Source organism: Podarcis melisellensis, assembly GCF_964234715.1.
Source record: "Podarcis melisellensis genome assembly, chromosome: 7".
Taxonomy (NCBI): domain Eukaryota; kingdom Metazoa; phylum Chordata; class Lepidosauria; order Squamata; family Lacertidae; genus Podarcis; species Podarcis melisellensis.
In genome coordinates, this window is record NC_138539.1 from 6,565,806 (window position 1) to 6,588,844 (window position 23,039).

General features: G+C 44.7%; 1 protein-coding gene across 14 annotated transcripts in view; it reads left to right on the forward strand.

The window, feature by feature from the left end:
- The window catches only part of PTK2 (protein tyrosine kinase 2), a 195,371-nt gene that overhangs the window by 148,460 nt on the left and 23,872 nt on the right, over positions 1 to 23,039 (forward strand). For 13 of the 14 annotated variants that reach the window (XM_081918697.1, XM_081918686.1, XM_081918696.1 and 10 more), the window contains 7 exons: positions 1,156 to 1,256; positions 3,193 to 3,308; positions 5,244 to 5,344; positions 6,203 to 6,292; positions 8,853 to 9,057; positions 14,670 to 14,781; positions 19,423 to 19,509. In XM_081918697.1, the coding sequence (XP_081774823.1) occupies positions 1,156 to 1,256; positions 3,193 to 3,308; positions 5,244 to 5,344; positions 6,203 to 6,292; positions 8,853 to 9,057; positions 14,670 to 14,781; positions 19,423 to 19,509 (812 nt within the window). Of the gene's footprint in view, positions 1 to 1,155; positions 1,257 to 3,192; positions 3,309 to 5,243; positions 5,345 to 6,202; positions 6,293 to 8,852; positions 9,058 to 13,807; positions 13,962 to 14,669; positions 14,782 to 19,422; positions 19,510 to 23,039 lie in introns of those variants that run through there. The other variant, XM_081918690.1, reaches the window with a different exon arrangement.

A 23,039-nucleotide genomic window follows, 5' to 3' on the forward strand; every position in this document is an offset into this window, starting at 1 on the left:
GTTTTCGGTTCTTTCCTGCTTTCCTTCCCCCTAACTAACTTGGAATTAGATGCTGAATTTGGGGGAAGCTTTGCTGAAAATGAAACTGGAGGCACCTTGGATTGGGCCCAGAAATGAATTGGCAGCCAATACAGCTGTTTTAAAACAGGGGTTATGTGAGATCTGGAAGGAACCACAATCAGCAATCTAGTTGTAAAGACATTGCAGTGTCTGACGCCAATGGTCCTTGTCAGGAATAACACTGTTCTCCTCACCCCCGCATAATCTAGCAACTCTTCAAAACCTAGACATATAGAAGGTGTGGATTTGATTCATAAATCTAGGATTTCAATAAACAGTTTAATCAGAGGAATAAGACATATAATTTGTAACTGCAGGGAAAGCATGAGCAACCAATATAAAATTGCTATGTTTAATAAATGTTTTAGGAATGTTTCTCTGCCCGTTCTGAGATAAAAGGCTGGTGTTCCAGGTTCAGCTATAGAATGCTGTCTCTTCCACAGCATGAATAAATAGAAGCACATTTTAGCAAGTGTGAGGTGTTGCTGTTTTTCTGATGAGACTGATAATAGAGCAATTATGCTCATAATAAATAAGATCTGATAAACACCAAAGCACCAAATGAGATTTTCTTGTGGACTCCATACACATGTCAGTGCTAAATTCTATCACCACAGTAATAACATTATGAATCAATCCTAACTAGTTAACTATGCTTCCTCCTCCCTTTATGAAGGATAAATAGCTGAATTATTCATAAACATTGTGACTAGATAAGAAATGCTAAGGTGTCTTACAAAGAAGAAGAAGAAGCTGGGCTTCAGTATTACTCTACTTATTTTACCGCAATGCCTGGTACTAATTTTCTAGAGGGTCTCAACCCAACAGATTTTGTTGAGTTGGAGTACCTGGTTTAGTCCTATTGAAAGACACTGCTGACTTGCAGTGCAAATATCAGTGGTGCTAAATTGCCACCTGTGATGTGCATTCATGTTCAATCTGTATTACATAAAGTGCTTCTGACGCTTCCGATTTCTTAGTCCAGAGTTTGTAACTTGAGTTCTTGTTCCCAGAAGTGTCATTGGCCCACCACCCTATCCTCTTTGAGATCACAGTGTGATTCTTAACAACAAAGCTTACTTTTCTCCATTCTAGTAACTATGCGTCAGTTTGATCATCCTCACATTGTCAAGTTGATCGGCGTTATCACAGAAAACCCCGTCTGGATCATTATGGAGCTCTGTACGTTAGGAGAGGTAGGAAAAGTTTGGAAGCTTGTTATGCCTAAGTCTTGCAGATGTTTTATAAAGAGATTTGGGAGGACTGCTTGTTTTGCCAGCCATGTATTTGCTGCTTGAATATTGCACTCCAAGACACTCATCAAAACTCTGCAGCTGCACAGTTTGGGGTTGAAATTCAACCCTGGAGTAATCAGGCCTAGCTGTGATGGGAGATTTGCACCTGTTTACCTTGGTGCTGTTTGACTCATAGTCCTCAAAGGGGTTCTTTGTAGTTAAGCAGAGAGTGGAACTGATAATAAATTAAAACTTTCATACATGCTGTGCATAAGATGTGTATTAATGGATAACAAGTAAAACCATATTACCCTTGAGAGAGAGCTATTCCTAATAGATTTGCTTGAACCAGGTTATACAGTGGAGTTGAGAATTGAACTAGGGTAACTGTTATGTGTAACAGATTACACAGCTCAGTTCCCTTCTAATGCTTTAGCATTATTGTCTGAAATTCTATTATTATCCCCTTAATGCTGTTCCCAACAGCTGCCGGCAACCTGTTTTCGTCTTCCTTCTTTTCCCCTGAAATGCTTTGATTCATATTACTTGTTAAAAAAAATACTGAAGTGATTGCTGTATTTGCCACTTCCTTCCACCTGACAAATTAATATTGTAAAGTGGAGGAGCAGGGGTTTCAATTCAGCGCTGTCAGCCAAATGCCACCAGTTTGGCTATATTGTGGGCTGTAGCCCAGTCCAGTGCTTTTGCTGCAGAACTAGGTGGACAGGGCTCATATCTGCCATATGACCTCTTGGTCTCTTTTCACATCTTCTGCTAAGTGGTGTTTGGGCATGGGCATGTTCAGGAATGATGGGAGTTGTAGTCCAGCGACATCTAGAGAGCCACAGGCTTCCACCCCGCTCTAAAGAGTCAAGCAAAGACCAGGCAGTAAACAAGAAATAAGAGTCTCAGTGGGTGAAAGTGATCATCAGGCCCCATCATCCCAGGGTGAGGAAGTAGTGCAGCAACATTCTTAAGACCCAGGGAGTCTTAAGGTGAGGTAGGGATCACAGCAGGGGGCTGCTGGTTGCCGTGTATCTATGGGAATGGGGCTCAGGCAGAGCTCAACAAACCCACAAGAACAAGAAGGAAGAAGCCTGTGGGAGCATTCTGGTGGACATTGTGGGAAAAGGGAGCAGGCCTGTTATATGACTTTTTTTTCAAGGGTTTCCAAATGCCTTTGGCAGGATAAATGCCCAACAGTATTGTAGCCCAAATGTGGCCATTGAGGGGGAAATACCGGCATGAATGGGGAGACTCCCAAGTTTTGCATAGGTAAAAGAACTGGGGGGAGGGGAGAGACTAAGGCTCACCCCCCAAAAAAGAAAAATTAAGGCTGGGTATACTTAGTAGTCAGCGACGCGGGTGGCATTGTGGGTTAAACCACAGAGCCTAGGACTTGCCAATCAGAAGGTCGGCGGTTCGAATCCCAGCAATGGGGTGAGCTCCCATTGCTTGGTCCCTGTTCCTGCCAACCTAGCAGTTCGAAAGCATGTCAAAGTGCAAGTAGATAAATAGGTGGCCTTCGGCAGGAAGGTAAACAGCATTTCCGTGTGCTGTTCTAGTTCGCCAGAAGCGGCTTAGTCATGCTGGCCACATGACCCGGAAGCTGTACGCCGGCTCCCTTGGCCAATAAAGCGAGATGAGCGCCGCAACCCCAGAGTCGGTCACAACTGGACCTAATGGTCATGTTAACTTTACCTTTATACCTATTATAGTCACTGAACTGCTGGTTTCTGTTCTGGAGCTTGGGAGACAGAAAGTGGGGTTGTGTTGAATATTTTGGAACAATAAATAAAAGCACCCCGGACAGCAACATTTTGTCACAGACCCCACTTATTCATTAAGCTATGTTTTTATTTTTCCTGAACTTTCTCTCTCTCTTTCATCCATAAAGCTGCGGTCGTTTTTGCAAGTAAGAAAATACAACTTGGATCTGGCATCTTTGATACTGTATGCTTATCAGCTTAGCACAGCACTTGCCTACTTAGAGAGCAAACGATTTGTACATAGGTAAGACATCTTCAACCTGCAAAATTTTAGTTTCAGACCCCCAAATGCATACGTTTGTTTGTCTTCTTTAGCAGCCAGACTGTTTGGCTTAAAGATAGGAGAAATGTTTTGTTATCTAGAACTGCATCTTCACATTGGCTTCTGGGATAGCCCCGCGAAGCCTCCTCAGGGCAGCAGGATGAAGGCTCCCCGTGCCCTGAAGAGGCTTTGCGCGGCTAAGCCAGAAGCTAGAACAGCAAGAGGGAGCGCTGCACAGCGATCCCACTTGCTGTTCTGGCTTCTGGGATAGCCACGCAGCCTGCATTCGCTCCATAAGACGCACACACATTTCCCCTTACCTTTTAGGAGGGAAAAAGTGTGTCTTATAGAGCGAAAAATACGGTAATTTATTAGAACTTAATTTACTGTGTGAATAAAAATACTCCCAAGTTTAGAATAAAACTTTGAAGTTCCAAAATTCATTTCCCTTTGTTCCCCTGTTGGGGTTGCAGCGGCACTCAAGAGACTTAGTGAAGAGTGACACCTGCTGGACTGCCGCTTTTTAGTATTTTAAAAAAATATTTGCAGCAAGTGAGTCTGCCAAGACATCTTCTGGCGATTTGCAAATGCAATTTTGAAACCCTTTCAAAATGTGAGAGCTTATCAGCAGTGTTCTTAAGAGCAGGAAGAACTATACTCATGCTGTTTTCTGCTGCAATTAAACTGAAAACCAGTAGAAACAACCCCTCAGATTTCTAAGTAATAAGAGTGAATAAAATGTTGCATTAAACATGGATGACAGAAACATCTGGATGGCACTTGGTTGGCAAAGGCTACTTTAGTTTGTTCAAAGTACTCCATACACTCCATCTTGTAATCCTCACAAAATCCCAGTTAGACCTGGGATTAAAGCCACCTCCTAAATTTATGCTGGAGCTGAGATTGAAACTGGGGGTTTCATGAACAATAATTTGGGAAACAGGAAGTGTAAGCTCCCCACTGTAGTGTTAAAATGCATTTTGCACTTCCTCTTTGGTATGAAATGCAAGCGTTTTTCACCATGAGGAGAAATGGGAGAGTTCTGATTTATATGGTGAGAGAGGTATGAGCAACAGAAATTTGGAAACTCTTGTACTTCCCAGATGTTGTGATTCTCCAAGCACCTGCTATCACTCAGAGGCACATGAGTGGATTGGTACTTTACTAGCTTAAAGAATGGGCTATAATTGCTCTTCATGTTGAAAAAAGTGTGTGTACGGTAGAGGCAAGAGTCTGAAACTAATGGAGATTTTGTAATTCAACTTCACATGGATAGGGCAAGATCAGCAGAGAGGCGCCCTAGATTTGAAGGTGTTGCACACACTTAACATAAAGAAGGTCTCAATTCAGTGAATTACACTGAATTTTTGGTAACAGGGCAAAGTCTGACTTCTGCAGATGGTTATCCTAGAGGAACATCGATTTGGCTGGGCATAAGGTAGCTTCTTGCATACTCACATTGTTTTCTCTGTGGATCCTAAACAGACTTTCATATACAATGTTGCGTGTGCACAGAGTGTGGACAGGGTGGTAGGCTAGTGCTGCTCCAGTCCGTTGTGTCACTGCTGCTTACCAGGGGGTAGAAGGGGAGGGGTGGCGTGGTGCAAACACACTGGCAAGAGCACCAGATTGACTCCACCAGTGGGTTTGAACCACAGTGCCCTCTCCCCTCCCCTCCATTTTTGCCTAAGTTGCAGCAGTGTGACCTACTGGAGGTCAGGTGAACAGGAGCAGCCCTCCATGCTGTCCGATACTGGTAGTGCACTTGTCATTTCTACCAGGAGAGATAACTTGGGTTAGTAAGGGAGAATGATGCTAGATTTCAGTGTGATGAAATGCACAGAATATTGCTAATAGTCAAAATTTTTGATGCCTTAAATTTATGTGAAAGGAAATAACTGTTGTGTCCTCTGGCAGGGATATTGCTGCTAGAAATGTGCTTGTGTCCTCCACGGACTGTGTGAAATTAGGTGACTTCGGTTTGTCCCGGTATATGGAAGATAGTACGTATTATAAAGGTAAGAAAGGGAAATGTTCAGCAAGGCATGGTTTCTAAAATGTACTCAGCGTCATTGTATTTACTAAGTCAGTTGATTTTAAGATGGTACATGTGACATAATACAGAACCACAGTATAATGGCAAGTAAAATCAAACCCATCCCAGTTTAAAAAATAAACCAATGTTGTATAAATACATTTGGAAGAAGCCAGGAAAATGTTATTTCTGCAAATTATTCTGCTTTGCAGCTTTCTTAAATAAGTAACCAGATTGTATCTGCCCAATGACATTCAGCACCTGTCGGTTTAAAATATCACACTTTCCTTAGAATTGCACACCTGATTTATTTTAATGGAGAGTTAGGGAGCCAAGCTGCGTGCATTCTGCCCTCTTGCCCTCTGTGGTGTATGTGGAACAACAATCCAGATTCTGGGACAGCCTAGTGAAAAGCAAGGCCTGTAAACCTGGAAGAAGTCAGAGTGCATGTGAGTACCAAAGAGATCAGATGGCAGAAAAGCCTGTCGCAAGGCAGTGGCTTAGCAAGGCAGGGCAGAGGAGTGCAGCAGGAGATGAGTAAACGGCAACCAAAGGGGCATCATAATCAGCAATACAAGTGGCTCAGTGCAGCTTGACCGTAACATTAGGCTTTTAGTCTCTGCTGTTACTTATACTCCTTTCATGAAAGTACAACTGTGAGGCACCTTCCTTGGTCTTCGTCTTTGTAATTGACGCTACACTCTGAGAAGCACGGCACAAAAGGATCTTTACAAATGGCCAGGAGAAAGAACACTGTGTATACTATTGAAGATAATCAGCTGAATATACTTTAGCATTAGCAGTTCGCGGGTCTTCAGTAGTCGTGATTTATACCTTCCAGCTTCCAAAGGAAAATTGCCTATCAAGTGGATGGCACCAGAGTCCATCAACTTCCGACGTTTTACCTCAGCCAGTGACGTCTGGATGTTTGGTAAGTGATGATGAGCTCCATTTATAGGGTTGTGTTTTTTTATGTGAACCACTTACAGGCTTTCATTTCCCATATATTTCACACTGACAAGTTCCCTCCATCCTTGTGGGAGGATATTAAAGGATTTATGGGGTGCAATGTACCTCTGGATTTTGCACACAGACCTACATACATTGCATCATTCTGCTGCGTCCATGTCAGTGAGGCTGGGCAACCTAATGACAGGGTGGAAGGCGAATTTTGCTTTTACTGTGGCGTGTGATTTACTTTTCCCATAGGAAGAACTGATGAGCATTTGACTATGTGGGAGCAGGGATACCATTGCCGTTTGGGCTTCATGGTGGCCCAGTAATTGAGAGTCTCTAGACAAGGTCTCCCCCTCCTGAAAGGTTCAGAATTGTAGTCTGGAGGTGCTGTTGGATCAACCATTGCTCCTGGATTCCATGTTGGAGTGCCTTTCACCTGCTTTGGGTGAAAAGCCAGATACCTAGTATAGCCCTGGCCGTTGTTAGACATGCTTTGGTAGCTTTCATATTAAACTTTAGTAATACACACTATGTGATGAACTTGCTTTGTTAAATGACTCAGAAGCTTTAGCTAGTGCCGGATGCGGTTTTCTGCCTTGCATATGTTGTTTATCTTGAAGTAGCTGCTGTAGAGTAGCTCCTGATACTCTGCAACTCTCTCCCAAGAGGAATTTATATTTCCTTTTCTGTCTTTACAGAGATGGGTGAAGACAGGTTTTTCAGGCAGCCTTTGGTGTTTGATTCTGCTTCTTGTGGTGGTTCTGCTTGTGTTCATTGATGTTGTTGTTTTACTTTACTTTGTAAGCTGCTGTGACGTTTTATGAGTAGCAAAACAGCATAAAAATGGCAATACTGATTAGTAGAACTCCACCCCCTCATCTACAAAGCCCGATCCTTGGTTATCTTGCCCATGCTAAATTGTGATGCAATATCAGTGGTTCTTGCTGTAGGTGTGTGCGTATGTGTGCACATACGTATATACACAAATATTCATTCATTCACAAACACTCATTTATAGTGTATAGACAAACAAAGGTGTGAATACAGCTAGGCTCTGGAAGTTCTTAAATTCTTCTGTATTTATTTCTGTACTTGGCAAGAGCCAGGAGAGGTTTCATCCCTTGTAATAAGCTGAGCATATGCCAAAAGGGGTGGGTTGATATCAGCCTCACTGTGCTTAGTAAAAGCATGGTGCAACAAAAACAAGCTCATTTCTTTGTACTTTTTGGTTCATAATTATTTTTATATTGCAGTTGGAGCATTCTTTCTTCAGTAATTTATTTTTTAATTGGTCACAGGAAAGGCATTGTGGGTAGAAAGCCCCAGCTATTAACAGCTCCTAAGGCAATTTTTGTTGGATTACCCATGTTAAGCATAGTTTCGATTGAAACTACTTTGTTTCTTGGTTCAGCTTTTTTTCTTTGTTGAAACTTAACCTCAGACTGAAATACTGTCAAGAACCGTCCACAAGTAAGAACAAGCCTGTGGGAAATGTGGAAAACAAGGATTGCTTATTCTTTATCATTATGACTAGGATGGTGAAGTTTAACAGGCTGGTTGATTAACCAAAAATTTAGTTGAATGAGTGGTTAAGGCCAGTTTGAGTAAGTGGGGCTGAAAGTGTAGAGCACACTTCTTTTTTAAGGTAGCTTTCGGTTTGTGATAAGTTAATAAGAAAGGGAAGTATTAAACATGGCCTTTTAGTGTAGTAATGAGTATGTTTCTTAAAGAAAGGTACCATTTCACACTTCTTCAGCACTTGGGCGGGGGGTCCATTTTGAGGCTTTGTTAATATAGATTAAATTGAGCTTTTTATGCCAATGAAATATGTTAATCAATTTACTTCCTTCGTTATTATAGTGTTGTGTTTTTTTAAGTTCAACTTTTCTTCTAATAAAGCAGGAACTTCTGGCCAGACTTGCCTCACCAGACGTTCCCATTTGACCTGCCAGGCAATTTTGGCAAGCCATGTCCACCTGTCCAAATCTTATATGTACTTTCCCACAGTACCCTCATCTTGTCTAGATTAAGCCCAGACAATATGGTTGAAAAAACGTAGATTGTTGGGTTTAGATTGGGAAAGTAGATACCTTTTGCCCCTTGGTATCCCAGCAACTGTAACCCTGTCTATTCCGAGAATAGGTTTTATCCTAGATGTGTCTGTCTCCTCCAAAGTGGGAGTGCACACATAAGTAAGAATTTCCCTTTTTACAGTTAATCTAGTATATCTTTCCTTTATGTGGTTGGAGCATAAATTCCATGGTGAATATTCATGGTTCAGAACAACAGATAGGTAATCTGCTGAGGCAGATTTCTGAACAAAAACGCAAGTGTTTGTTGAGAGGTTGCACAATTTCCAACTCATTATTGCTAGCTATTGTTCAACAACTCAGTCACCCCTTTATCTGTATGCCTGAGAAAACAAATCCTTTCAAAACTTTATTAGCTAAGTCTTTAACCTGGCTGATAATTCCCCCCCCCCCAAATACTCTTGTTTCAGGTTAACTGCTCACTTTTTGTTTTCAATTTCCCAGGTGTGTGTATGTGGGAAATTTTAATGCATGGCATAAAGCCCTTTCAAGGAGTGAAGAACAATGATGTGATTGGCCGCATTGAGAATGGCGAGCGGTTACCAATGCCTCCGAACTGCCCTCCCACTCTGTACAGCCTTATGACCAAATGTTGGGCATATGACCCCAGCAGGCGGCCGAGATTTACGGAACTTAAAGCTCAGCTGAAGTAAGAATCGCTTTCTTGTCTGCTAGCATCTCATGTTATGTGCTAATCTTGTTATGTTAAGATATTGGCTTTAAAGGGATTGTGTTTGTGAGGGAGGAGTTGGAGCGAGGGATCGACGGCATTATTTTGAAATAAAAATATGCCTGTTTGTGCTTAGGATATACTGTATTTTTCCATGTATAAGATTAGGTTTTTCCCCTAAAAAATAATGTCCAAAACTTGGGGGTGTCTTATACACGGATAGATTCCGGCCCCCCATTTTCTTAAATCTGAGTCCCCCAAAATACATGGGGATATCTTATAGATGGAAAAATACGGTAACTATTTTAAACAAAAGCATTTAAAAAAATAATAATCTTGGAATATTTGAATCAAATATTTGGTGTGACTGTTCTGTTTCATAGCCTCCCATCAGTACATATTATGTTTGTCAGTCCCATTGAATACCTACCAAGTGCTACTTCCAGAATGAATTCACCTTCAGTCATCTTATTTCCTTTCCCCCATGGTTTTACTTATCTACCTTTTTTCCATAGAATCTGTGGTTGATATCCTCCCCCTCCTTTTTATTATTTTTGTTGTGGAGGGTGAATTTGACCATACAGTCCTGCAGCTTGACTCTTGGAGCATGTGAATTTGAAGGGCTCAATAGGCACTCCAACCCCTTTTACAACTGCTTTGCAGATAGTACCCTAAATTCTCACTTTTCTGTTGCTTAAAATAGTGTTCACCTGGCTTTTTCGTTAGGGCTCCCAAGACAGTGGCCACTAATAGTAGTGAGCAGTATAACGATATAGCACACTATAAAAATAATAAAAGTAAAAACAAAAAGCCTTTAGAAGTCCCCTCCTAAAAAATGAATAAAAAATGAGCACAGTCACACAGTAAAACCAACCAGTCACTGTCTTTGTAAAGGCCGTCTGAACTAGCTGTTTTGGGATGAGAAGTGTTAGGGTCAGGCCAACTCCCCCTTTGCCCCATAGGAGGTAATTCGGTCCTTGTAGTGCCTCAACCAGAAAGAAATTGTTCCCACGTGCTTGGTGTAGAGACATGGTGTAGGGTTTCAGATACTGAGTGAACTGGTAGAGATGTACAGGATGAGATGAATTGTTAAGTGGTGCTGAACTCCCTATATTCTAGCTAAAAAGACACTGACATTTTCCGTATGTGTCAAGAAGTAAACACTGCTTCCTGTTTCACCTGAAAAGGCGAAGTAGAGGATTGCTGTTTCTTAGAAGAACTTTTCTATTTTTCACAAGTCTTTTTTCTCCCTTTTCTGGACAAAGATCCCTTGGCCTTGCTTTCACTCCATAAAGGCTATGTCAGCCCTTTTTCTTGCAAGGGTTGAAAATTCTCTGCTGGTGATGCAACCTTGGGCAGTCGTAGAGCACATTTCAAATATTTTATTTCCATGCCCTTGGAAACCAAATTGTTTAGAAGGTTTTCTTTCTTTGCATCTGCTCTTGACTAATTCACACATTATGGTAAGCCAGAGTTAATGTGAGGAAATAAATATAAATTAAGAAATACAACTCCGTCCTACTACACTAGTCTGAAGAACTTTGAGAAGATTGCCTTCTGTTTAGTAATACAACAACATGTAACTCCCTTTTAGGGCATGGACAAGGGTCACGGGTTATTGTGGCTAGTTGGATAATGGTATTTTCCTGAAAAATGCATTCTGATGGCTATTTCAAATAAAATGTCAACTTTGCTAAGAAAATTAGTTGAATGCCTTCAAGCTGTTTAAGATCTGGCAGGGTAAGCTGCAAGACAAGACATGCTCCGTTACTTACTGTGCAACAAATAACGTTCAGTTTGGGAAAAATATGGCTCAAACTGACTTTCCTGACCTCCTGTGAATTCTAGCTTTAAAATGCTAAGAGTGCATTAGAACAGCTGTATAAAGGCACAGTCAAAAATATCTCCAGACGTTGTGCTGTTCCCATCTATGGACTGTCCCTCCCAGTGGCCAAACAAAGGCAGTTTTATGTGTTATTTTTAATCCTTTGCTTCAAGCAGATTAAAGCTTCTCAGAGTCATTTCCATTTCACACTCTTCTTTGTCAGGGCAGAGACAAAAACAACTGAGGATTGCCTTCATTTCAGCAGATCAGGATTTGGGGGCAGGGTTGCTTTGATGCTCCCTATTTTAAAGTCTTGCTGTAGGCTCCAAAATTGGGGGTTCATTTATCAGCATTGCCTGGGAGTTACACCAGGAATCTGTTCTGAGAGTCATGGATCAGTCTAGCTTTTGGATTTCCAAAATAATTAGAGAGTTCTTCAGAGCATGTGTGAAACCCTTACCACCGATGACCACAGCTGGTTTCCACACATGAATTTGGGACTTGGTTTACAAATCCTTTTTCAGAAGGCCACCTTTAGGAGGGAGCAGAGAATGGTAATGGGCAAAGCCCTCTTGAATGTCGCTTGCCATATCCTGTACCCTATTTTTTAGGTCAACCACTGCCAACCTTGTGTTCTCCAGATGTTTTAGGCTGCAACTCCCATCAGTCCCAGCCAGGTCTTAGATTTGATCCCCAGTATCCTCAGGTAGAACAGGGACGCAGGTGGTGCTGTGGGTAAAACCTCAGCGCCTAGGACTTGCCGATCGCATGGTCGGTGGTTCGAATCCCTGCGGCGGGGTGAGCTCCCATCGTTCGGTCCCAGCTCCTGCCCACCTAGCAGTTCGAAAGCACCCTTAAGTGCAAGAAGATAAATAGGTACCGCTTTATAGCGGGAAGGTAAACGGCGTTTCCGTGCGCTGCTCTGGTGCCGGCTTGCCAGAGCAGCTTCGTCATGCTGGCCACGTGACACGGAAGTGTCTGCGGACAGCGCTGGCTCCCGGCCTCTAGAGTGAGATGAGCGCACAACCCTAGACTGGCCCGTACGGGCAGGGGTACCTTTACCTTTACCTATCCTCAGGTAAGATTGGGAAGACATCTGAAACCCTGGAGTCTGCCAGTCAGTGTAGACCAGGCATGTCCAAAGTCTGTTTTGGGGGCCTAATTCGGCCCGCCAGTTGGTTTAATCTGGCCTCTGTGGCAGTTTTTTATTTTCTGTGGTAAAATCCTAAAAAAAGCTCAAGAACTTCAAACCTAAACAAAGGTCAGTAACTTTGGTCGGCCCTCACGCATGTTCACTTCATCAAATCTGACCCTCTTTGAAAAACGTTTGGACACCCCTGGTGCAGACCAACCTTGCTTTCTCCAGATATTTTGAACTACAACTCCAATCAGCCCCAACCAGCACAGCCATGAAGACTGCACCAGATTTTTGGTTCAGGGGCTAGATTTAGCTCAGGGTTCACTAGTATTGATCCTTGGAATGGCAGATGGGAGGCATTACTCAAAGGCAAATTTATCCATGGCTCTTCAGCTTTTAGAAGTTAAGCATTTTCAAAACTTGTCATGCAAGCATACAGGCAAGGTTGTTTTGGAGGAGCCAGGGCAATGTGTGTGTGAGCACCTCTGTAAAGCAAACTAGAAATACATAGAAAAGAAAAGGGTTGATTCTAAATTTGAAAGCGAAAAATGTCATGAATTCTTGCTGCATCTGTTTAGACTTACTATTACTGAGTGTTGGAGACACCACGGTGATGTGCATAGATAGCTTGCCAGGCATGCAGCTAAGAAATCAGGATTCCCATTTTTAGCTGGTTGTAGCTCTACATGTTTTTCATTGTCTTGGCTATTGACTGTCTCTTGTAAGTTGTGGCTTTTAATGAGCTAGTGTGTTGTGGTCATGGGCCCCTATTTCTTCCACCCTTTCCCAAGTAGAATGACAGAAGTTTCCATCCAACTCTTACAACAGACAAATAAATAAAAACTTGATAAACAAATGGTTTGTTCATCATGTGTACATGGAGACCAGTTTCTTGAGGTTTGCAGCTGTCATGACAGTGCTCTTTAAAGCAAAGGTGCTGCTAGGATTTGGGTTGTTAACTGGGGTGTGCAAAAGGTGGGGGCAAATAGCAATAAGACAGATGGGCTTTCCCTACCCCAGACCCAGAGAACTGGGGATATTTAGAGAGAAATACTGCTGTTCATTGTATGTATGAATATGTACATAAGACAGCTTATCCTGTCTTTACCTTAGCTAAACAGTTTTTGCAAGGTGTTGTATTGTTTTAAAAACATGCAAGACCCATTTGAGCATTTCAGCAAATGTGCATGTGCTTTGTTCTCAAACCACACTCAACTCACTAAAAGTAAACAAACAAAAACAGTTGTTCATCTCCAGACCAAATTTACCTGGTATTTTGCTGCTGGAACAGACCCATAAGGGGAAAAAATATATTTGGTCTGATTTATTCTATCTTTGTGGTAGTAGCAGGGTGTGTTCATTTGGAGCCTACTGAGATTGCAGGGCAGTAGGCTCAAAATCCATTTATTTCCAGCAACCAGATGAAATAAATTGCTATCTGAGTTTCTGCCTTCTCCATCCCTATAGAAACTGCAGAGTGGTTTTACATTTGGCAGAGCGGAGAAGCAGAATCTAATAGCCAATCAAGGAGGAATTTATTTTTAAAATGAGCAAAGGGCTAAGGCAACTTTCATCACTTTATTCCAAGTGGTTAACTGGGGGAGCTAGACGAGGAGGGTATAAATCCTGAACAGCCTTTAGAAACTCCTGACTGGCATCCCAAAGTTGCTGTGCTGCCAAACTGATTAGTTTGTGGCTCTGTAGAGACCAGTGTGGAAATGATCGGATCAGCTTCAAACTCCTTAGAATATATGTAGCACAGGATACTGTAACTGCTCAGTAAATCTTGGAAGCTGCTGCATGCCAAGTCTTTTCAAGATGGCTACTATCCAAGTTGGGTGATTTGCATGGCAGGAAGGGGAGTGAATTTCTGAAGAGGCAGCAAATCTTCAATTAGTCACTTCAAGTGGGAAAGATGTGGTAAGTAGCTGAGCAATAGAGGAGGTAGTACTCTTATTTGTTTTACTGGAGGAATTCCTTCTGTTCTCTGTTAGAAGCCTATCACAGTTTTTGTTTGAGCTTGTCTACTAGTAAAAAGTTAAGCAATAGGAGTTTTAGATGCAGTTTTAAGCATTTGATGTTATATTCAACATTACTAATAGAACTGAAAATACCTTTCTGTCTTTCTTAAGTCTGACGTTTCTTTCGGACTTTTCAGAGATGCAACAATCTTATTTTACATGTGGTGTATGAATGTTTTCAAGCAAGTACGTGCTTGATTAATTGCCTCAGTATAATTACACTGGTGCCATTAGATCAAAAGGAATGTGGATATATAGATATTTTCAGTGTTCTTCTGTGGGATCACCCGTAACTTTCTAAATATATCTCTCATTGCCATATGTCTTGATGTTTTATGAGTCTTGCGTTTCAAAATGCAGTTGCTAATTTCGCAAAGGCATTCTCCCCACACCCCCATTTCCCCTCCCCACTATTAGTCTTACGAAGCCTAACCGTTTCTATTGCTGTCTAAAAAGAAGACATATTTGTCTAGCAAATTCCTTACTTGTCTGCCGTCTGGAACCATTGGTTTGGGGAATGTGCTTGGAGGAGACTTGAGGACGGCATCTATTACATTCTGAGCCAGAATGCCATTTATCTTCAGTGCAACATTTATTTCCCCCCTAGTACAATACTGGAGGAAGAGAAGCTGCAGCAGGAGGAGCGAATGAGAATGGAATCAAGGCGACAGGTTACGGTGTCCTGGGATTCAGGAGGATCAGATGAGGCTCCTCCCAAGGTACAGAAGATGGGTTTCTCTCATATCCTTTGTACTAAAACTGTGGCTTCTTAATTCCAGGAGTAAGCACCACAGGCCACATCCGGATACAGAGCCTTTGAATCTCTGTTGTTAAAGTGCAGGCAACTACATTATTTTTTCTTTTTAAAAAAAGTTGTCTTCCTTTGCCGAAGAGGTCCTTTTGAAAAAGTCCTGAAAGAAAGAAAGCTTAAAGGTAGCAGAAACAGAAAGAAATACAAATTAGTTCTTAGATATGTCTTCTTTAAGAAATAACTTGTTATTTTTCTGTACTTGAAAGTTGAAAAGTATTACTTAAATAATGTTAAAAAAAAATGTGAAACTGACATGCAACATCTGATGTTGATTATCTACTGACTGAAATTTAGAATAAGTGTGATTTCAGTAATTCCTACTCATTTGGTTCACATTTCGTTATCTGCTTTGCTGAAACTTGGTATAGTTCATGACATGTTCCCTATAAACCTCTATGAAGACATTAACTGGGTCTGATAGTAGGTGAACTTTCAGTGGTAATACGTCAGGTGTTTGCTCACTCTTCTCTATGTTCTCATTGTCCTGTTTAGAATCACCTCCCAGGGGCACCCAGATTATCATTGTATTATTTTACCTGGGGATTAAACCTTTTCATTTTTGTCTTGCCTGACTGCTTGTAAATAGCTGGCTTGTGAGACATCCATAAAGTTTTATTTACGACATAATAGCACGCCATTCAGAAATGAGTTCATTCCATTCTAATTTATACTTGGGCTTACCCCTTGCTCAGTGGATGGTGAGACCATTTTCAGATGTTTTGCTTACATCTGTTTTCACTTCATCAGCCTTTCCCTCAATGCTGATGTACATGCGACAGATACCTATGCTGCATAAAATGTGAGTGGGCTGCCAATGTGTCTCTGACTGGGGATTGGTTGTTGGCAGGCTGGGAAGGGGTATTTGTTCAGTAGTAGAGCACATGCTTTGCATGCCACAAGGCTCCAAAAGACCCTTGCCTGAGACCTTGGGGTGCATTGCTGTCTGTTGGATTAGAGACTATTAAGACTAGATGCTTGGATATGTTTGGAAGAAGCTGGTTGATTGGATCCATTTCAGTCTGGCTTCAGGCCTGATCACAGCACTGCTTTGGTTATCCTAGTTGATGCCATTTGTTGGGAGAGAGATGGAAGGAGTGCATCCCTGCTCGTCCTCCTTGATCTCTTGGTGGGTTTCAATACTGTTGACCATGATATCCTTCTGAAGTACCTCAGGAAGATGGGGGTTGGGGGTACTCTACTTCAGTGGTTCTGATCCTACTCCTAAGGCCATTTCCAGAAGGAAGTTATGGGAGGCTATTGTTTGGCATTGTGCAAGTTGTCCTGCGGTGTCCTGTCTTGTCCTCCATGCTATTTAATAATTATATGAAACCACTTGGAGCTGTCATCAGATTTAGAGTGAGGTGTCACCAATATGCAAATGACACCAAGGTCTCCTCTCTGTTCCATCTGAAACAGGAGAGGTGGTCGCAGTGTTAGACCACTGTCTAGAGACAACAGTGGGCTGGATGTGGGCCAGTAAATTAGAACTGAATCCTGAAAAGAAAAGAGGTGCAATATGTCCCAGGTTCTTGAGTATGGGAAGTGAGGAGACTGCCTGTCCTGGTTGGTTGCACAATAACTTGGTTGCACGATAACTTGAGGGTGTTCCTGGATTCAGTCTGGCTTGGAGTGCTTCTTTCCAGCTCTAACTAAATTTTAAAAGCATATTGCGTGTTCCTTTCTTAGTTACCATGGCTTTGCCCTTCAGAACACAGAAGGCAATAAAATCAAATGAACAGAAGTTCGCACTGACCCTATAGCTGAGCCATTTTGAATTACTGTACTCTCATGGTGAAGTGCTTTGAATAACTAATACATACATTTGCAGAAGTAAATAAATGGCATGAGTTGTAGCAGCAAGCTGCCACTAGTATTTTACAACATTGTTTGATGGCATTAAACTGTTAAATTCTTAGAACTAATCTGAGTGGATAATAGGTTTCTTTAAATTAATGAATGAAGAATTACAGCTTGATTAAGAGAAGCACAACACTAAATCCTTTGAAAGCTGTGGCTAATGAGCAATGGGACCTGATTAGCACATAATTGAGGAGATTTTGGATCTGTGCTTTTTTGGGGGGTGGGGAATACAGATGGGCTCTGACGTGACTGAGAGAAAAGTGTTCTAGTTACTTTTTCTGCCTTCTGTTTCGAACCTGAATGTAATGAACTTTTCAATAAAACTTGAGCCCATGAAAAAGCATCGGTTGAGTGCAATAGGACAGTGTTTCCCAACCGGTGTTCCGCGGCACACTAGTGTGCCGCGAGACGTTGCCTGGTGTGCCGTGGGAGGGAGGCGGGCAAGTCGGATCTCCCCCCGAGAGCGCAAGGCTTGCGGGCGGCAGCTGGCAGCTCGGAGCACGGGGCGCCCTTCGGAGGACGCCCCGTGCTCCGCGCTGGTGTCGGCAAGCCTTGCGCACCCGGGGGATCTCCCCCCGAGAGCGCAAGGCTTGTGGGCGGAAGCCGGCAGCGCGGAGCACGGGGCGCCCTTCGGAGGACGCCCCGTGCTTCGCGCTGGTGTCGGCAAGCCTTGCGCACCCGGGGGATCTCCCCCCGAGAGCGCAAGGCTTACGGGCGGGAGCTGGCAGCGCGGAGCATGGGGCGCCCTTCGGAGGACGCCCAGTGCTCCGCGCTGGTGTCGGCAAGCCTTGCGCACCCGGGGGATCTCCCCCCGAGAGCGCAAGGCTTGCGGGCGGAAGCCGGCAGCACGGAGCACGGGGCGCCCTTCGGAGGACGCCCCGTGCTCCGCGCTGGTGTTGGCCAGCATTGCGCACCCGGGGGATCTCCCCCCAGGAGCGCAAGGCTTGCGGGCGGCAGCTGGCAGCGCGGAGCACGGGGCGCCCTTCGGAGGACGCCCCGTGCTCCGCGCTGGTGTCGGCAAACCTTGCGCACCCGGGGGATCTCCCCCCGGGACGCAAGGCTTGCGGGCGCCAGCTGGCAGCGCGGAGCATGGGGCGCCCTTCGGAGGACGCCCCGTGCTTCGCGCTGGTGTCGGCAAGCCTTGCGCACCCGGGGGATCTCCCCCCGAGAGCGCAAGGCTTGCGGGCGGAAGCCGGCAGCGTGGAGCACGGGGCGCCCTTCGGAGGCCGCCCCGTGCTCCGCGCTGGTGTTGGCCAGCCTTGCGCACCCGGGGGATCTCCCCCCAGGAGCGCAAGGCTTGCGGGCGGCAGCTGGCAGCGCGGAGCACGGGGCGCCCTTCGGAGGACGCCCCGTGCTCCGCGCTGGTGTCGGCAAGCCTTGCGCACCCGGGGGATCTCCCCCAGGGACGCAAGGCTTGCGGGCGGCAGCTGGCAGCGCGGAGCACGGGGCGCCCTTCGGAGGACGCCCCGTGCTCCGCGCTGGTGTCGGCAAACCTTGCGCACCCGGGGGATCTCCCCCCGGGACGCAAGGCTTGCGGGCGGGAGCTGGCAGCGCGGAGCACGGGGCGCCCTTCGGAGGACGCCTCGTGCTCCGCGCTGGTGTCGGCAAGCCTTGCGCACCCGGGGGATCTCCCCCCGAGAGCGCAAGGCTTGCGGGGTGGAAGCCGGCAGCGCGGAGCACGGGGCGCCCTTCGGAGGACACCCCGTGCTCCGCGCTCGTGTTGGCCAGCCTTGCGCACCCGGGGGATCTCCCCCCAGGAGCGCAAGGCTTGCGGGCGGCAGCTGGCAGCGCGGAGCATGGGCGCCCTTCGGAGGACGCCCCGTGCTCCGCGCTCGTGTTGGCAAGCCTTGCGCACCCGGGGGGCGCGTGGGGCGCCCTGAAACAGAGGGTTCCCCATGCTGCGGACTGTAGCCTGCCGCCCGACGCCGGGGCGCCCTGAAGCAGAGCGCCCCTCGCGCCAGGCAGACATGGGCCAGCCCCACAAGCTCGGGGGACAGCGGGGAGGTGAGCACCGCCATCCCACTGTTCCCCGACCTGGTTTTGGGGGGGGGGGAAATAAAGGAAAAATTTTTTCCCTTTATTCCCCCCCCCAAAATAGTAGGTGCGTCCTATGGGACGGAGCGTCCTATGGGACGAAAAATACGGTACTTACTATTTCATAATAAAGTAATTATAAAATACTTTCTTTGTGTTTATTTGAGGCCTATTAAAGAGAGTTACTTTATATATAATCAATATAGGCACAAAGTTAATTTTTTAAACATTTTCTAATGGTGGTGTGCCTCGAGATTTTTTTCATGAAACAAGTGTGCCTTTGCCCAAAAAAGGTTGGGAAACACTGCAATAGGAATTTGTAAAGCACATTACTTAGTCGCCATCTGTAGGGATCACAGTAATGCCAAAGCCATTTTTGTTGATTCAGTTTGTTCATCTAGTAATTGTCCTTATTCCTTGTTTGTTCCTTTGTCATACAAATTGTGTGCATCCCTACTGCACGTTTTCATTTGCTGCCAGTCATAAACCTGGCGATAGTCCTGGGCAGGTTAGGATGGAACCCAAGTCTAAGTGCATAAATGCAAGAAACTTCTTGCATCTGTTTCGTTGCATTTTTATTTTATTATTTTATGAAAAACATAGTGAGTTGCGTTATTTTGTTTTGAAATGAAAGTGTGTTTCTTTGTATTTCTAGCCCAGCAGACCTGGTTATCCCAGTCCAAGATCCAGCGAAGGGTTTTATCCCAGCCCACAGCATATGGTACAGCCCAATCATTACCAGGTGAGAACTACTACTTCTTAATCACTATTGTTTCACTGTTTTAAGAAATCATCATATTAAATGTTCGCGTAAGGAAGGAAAGCATGGTTCATATAGTTGGGGAATGGTCCACACATGGCCTATAGGGAGCCCTGGACACTTTTGTAAGAGCTTTTTGCACAACTCAATTTCCAGTATTACTGTTACTCCCATTAAACAGTTACTGCTAACTGCATGCCAGACATGGGACAGAAGTGGTGAAGTCCCTGGTCAGGGGAACAAAAATTAGTCATATGATTTTTAATTTTTTTGTACTATTGACTTATTTTTCATACTTTTTCCTCCTCCTGCTAATTATGCTCAGGCGTAGCTTCTGTAATTTTGCCAGGCACAACCAATACACTTTCAAGCACATTTATCACAATTTTGAAGCTAGTTATTTTTTTAAAAAAAAGAAAGAAAGAAGTTGTTCCTGATAATGAATTCTGTTCCCACTACAAACTTATTTGGTTGAACTTTGCTATAATGGAATTGCAGAATGTTAACAACCCTGAAATTGGGTTGCTGAAGGAATAATGAATTTATGTTGGGTTGTCAAAAACACATTATCTGGCACAGTAACTTGAAAAAGAGAGAAGAAACTGACAGCAATAGAAGGTGCATTTAGTTGTTATTAATATCAACCTATGTTCCTACCTTCTCTTGGTCTGCCTTGTCCAGAATTGGTACTCTGGCAGACACTAGCTCTGCAAGGTTTCAGCCAAGTCTCTCACCCCCACCCCATTCTTGTCAACTGGGACCTTCTACATGCAAAACATGTTTTCTGCCACTGAGCTATGGGCTCTCCCCCATTAAAGGAGTAATTACACCAGAAGACCTAAAGAAATAGCTCCAAAGGGCTATTGCTAGGCTGGGCTGGAATTGACCTGTGAATACAAAAGCTCTGGTGAGGGGGTAAATCTAGACAAATATGCAAGATGGAAAAAACCATTTCTAATGCCAAGAACCCAATTCTCTCCCTCCTGCATTTTTTTTTAAACAAATGTGCTTTTTAGATTTCCATATTGTTGTTATTATTTGTTTGCCCTTTGCTTAACTGTTTACAGTGGTGCCCCGCAAGACGAATGCCTCGCAAGACGGAAAACCCGCAAGACGAAAGGGTTTTCCGTTTGCGAGTTGCTTCGCAAGACGAATTTCCCTATGGGCTTGCTTCGCAAGAAGAAAGCCCATAGGGAAATCTCCGGGGACCTCTTTTAAATGCTGGCGGTGGGGAGCAAAGCCTTTCCCCCCCTCCGGCCTTCAGAAGAGGTCCAGGAAGGCCGGCGGGGGCCGAAAGGCTTTGCTCCCCACCACCAGCATTTTAAAAGCAGTCCGGGATAGCAGGGAAGTGGGGAGGACTCCGCTGTCCCAGGGCGATTTAAAAGCCCCCGGGAAGGCAGGTGGGGGGGGCAAAGACTTTTGCCCCCCGCCAGCCTTCAGAAGAGGTCCTGGACCTCTTCTGAAGGCCGGCGGGGGGCGAAAGTCTTTGCTCCCCCCCGCCTGCCTTCAAAAGCCGTCCGGGATAGTGGAGAAACACGCTGCGTTTCTCCACTCTCCCGGGAAGGCAGGCAGGGGGGAGCAAAGACTTTCGCCCGCCGCCGGCCTTCAGAAGAGGTCTCGGGGGTTTTTAAAATGCTGGCGGGCGGGAGCGAAGGCTTCGCTGCCGCCCGCCAGCATTTTAAGATCGCCCCGGACAGCGGAGAAGTCCTCCGCTGTCCCGGGGTTTTTTAAAATGCTGGGGGTGGGAAGAAAAGCCCTTGTTCCCCCCCCCCCCAGCCTTCAGAAGAGGTCGGGGGACAGACTGTCCCCAGACCTGGTCTGAAGGCGGTTTCCATAGGAACGCATTGATTGATTTTCAATGCATTCCTATGGGAAACCGTGCTTTGCAAGACGAAAAACTCGCAAGAAGAAAAAACTTGTGGAACGAATTAATTTTGTCTTGCTAGGCACCACTGTATTTGTGCATTCCTTTCATTGTGCAGAAAAAACGTAATACCTATATTGGTGAATGTATAATTACTCATTCCCGATTTATAATACTCGCTGTCTTTTAAAAAGCAAATGAGTGAGTGAGGTTGGCATAGTGGAAAGATGAGAAGCATCAGAGGCAGAGCTTTTTTTCAGCCAGAACTTAGTGGAACTCAGTTCTAGCATCCATCAGGTGGGCACCATTGCCATTCTAAGAGAACGAGGGATGTGTTCGTGGTGAGTTCCGGCACCTCTTTGTCTAGAAAAATAGCACTGAATTGAGGTACATCCAGATTAAGAATGTACTGGGAGGTAGGACTTTGCTGAAAATGGTTTTGATGAGTAACTAGAAAGAGGCTGTGCAGCTGATTTGAAAAGTTTGTTCAAGTGTAGGAAGAAAAAAACAACATTGAGCAATATGAGAATTTAGCAAATGATGCTGATAGCCGGTGAGTTTGTGCAAAGGCAATGGAAGCAGAACAAAGGCACCAGAAAGTGAAAGAGAGAGGTGGGAAAAATATATATATATGGGGGGGGGGGCAATGTGCTTTAAGTCTGTCACTTTGTGCATGCCAGAATCTCAGTGGAAGGAACGCACACAAGGCTTGACTTATTTGAAGTTGCAGTGGGTGAGGAGGAATTCAGATGATGGAGCTCCTATGTCTGCAGCAGGCTGAGAGCGAAGACATTTGAGCTTGACTGGGAATTAGAAGTGAATAGGGAAAGAGAGTGCAGAAGACTTTCTTGAGGGGGATGGCCATAGAATTGTAAATACTCAAGAGGGAAAGTTGATTTCGGCAGCGGTATGCAACCTGAGTTGAGAGGGGGAAAGGTAGCAGTAATGCCAGTGAGGAGGGTGCTATGGTGGTTTAGAGGAGGGGCAACTGGAGCAAGGGTCCAGTATACCTGAAGGAGTGTCTCCACCCCCATCATTCTGCCCGGACACTGAGGTCCAGCGCTGAGGGCCTTCTGGCGGTTCCCTCGCTGCGAGAAGCCAAGTTACAGGGAAACAAGCAGAGGGCCTTCTTGGTAGTGGCACCCACCCTGTGGAACACCCTCCCACCAGATGTCAAGGAGAAAAACAACCACCAGACTTTTAGAAGACATCTGAAGGCAGCCCTGTTTAGGGAAGCTTTTAATGTTTAATAGGTTATTGTATTTTAGTGTTTGGTTGGAAGCCGCCCAGAGTGGCTGGGGAAACGCAGCCAGATGGCCGGGGTAGTAGTAGTAGTAGTAATAATAATAATAATAATAATTAGTAGTGAGGATTTTCCCAAGTGAGAAAAGGGAAGGGTGTAAAGTGATGTAAAGACAGACAAGGCAGGCAGGATTTGAAGATGGTTTGGATGTTGGCAGATCTTACCCAAAGTGCTCCAAAAAGTGAGAATCTGGAGATGAAGCAAGTAACAGCATCTCTCATTTTGCACGAGTGAGGGAATTACATAGTTTTGAATGGAAAGAGTATGAGCTCTGTCTTTGCCATTTTAAATGCTGACACATTTGCAAGACTACTGGGAAGAAATGTGGATGAGACTGAGGTAGAG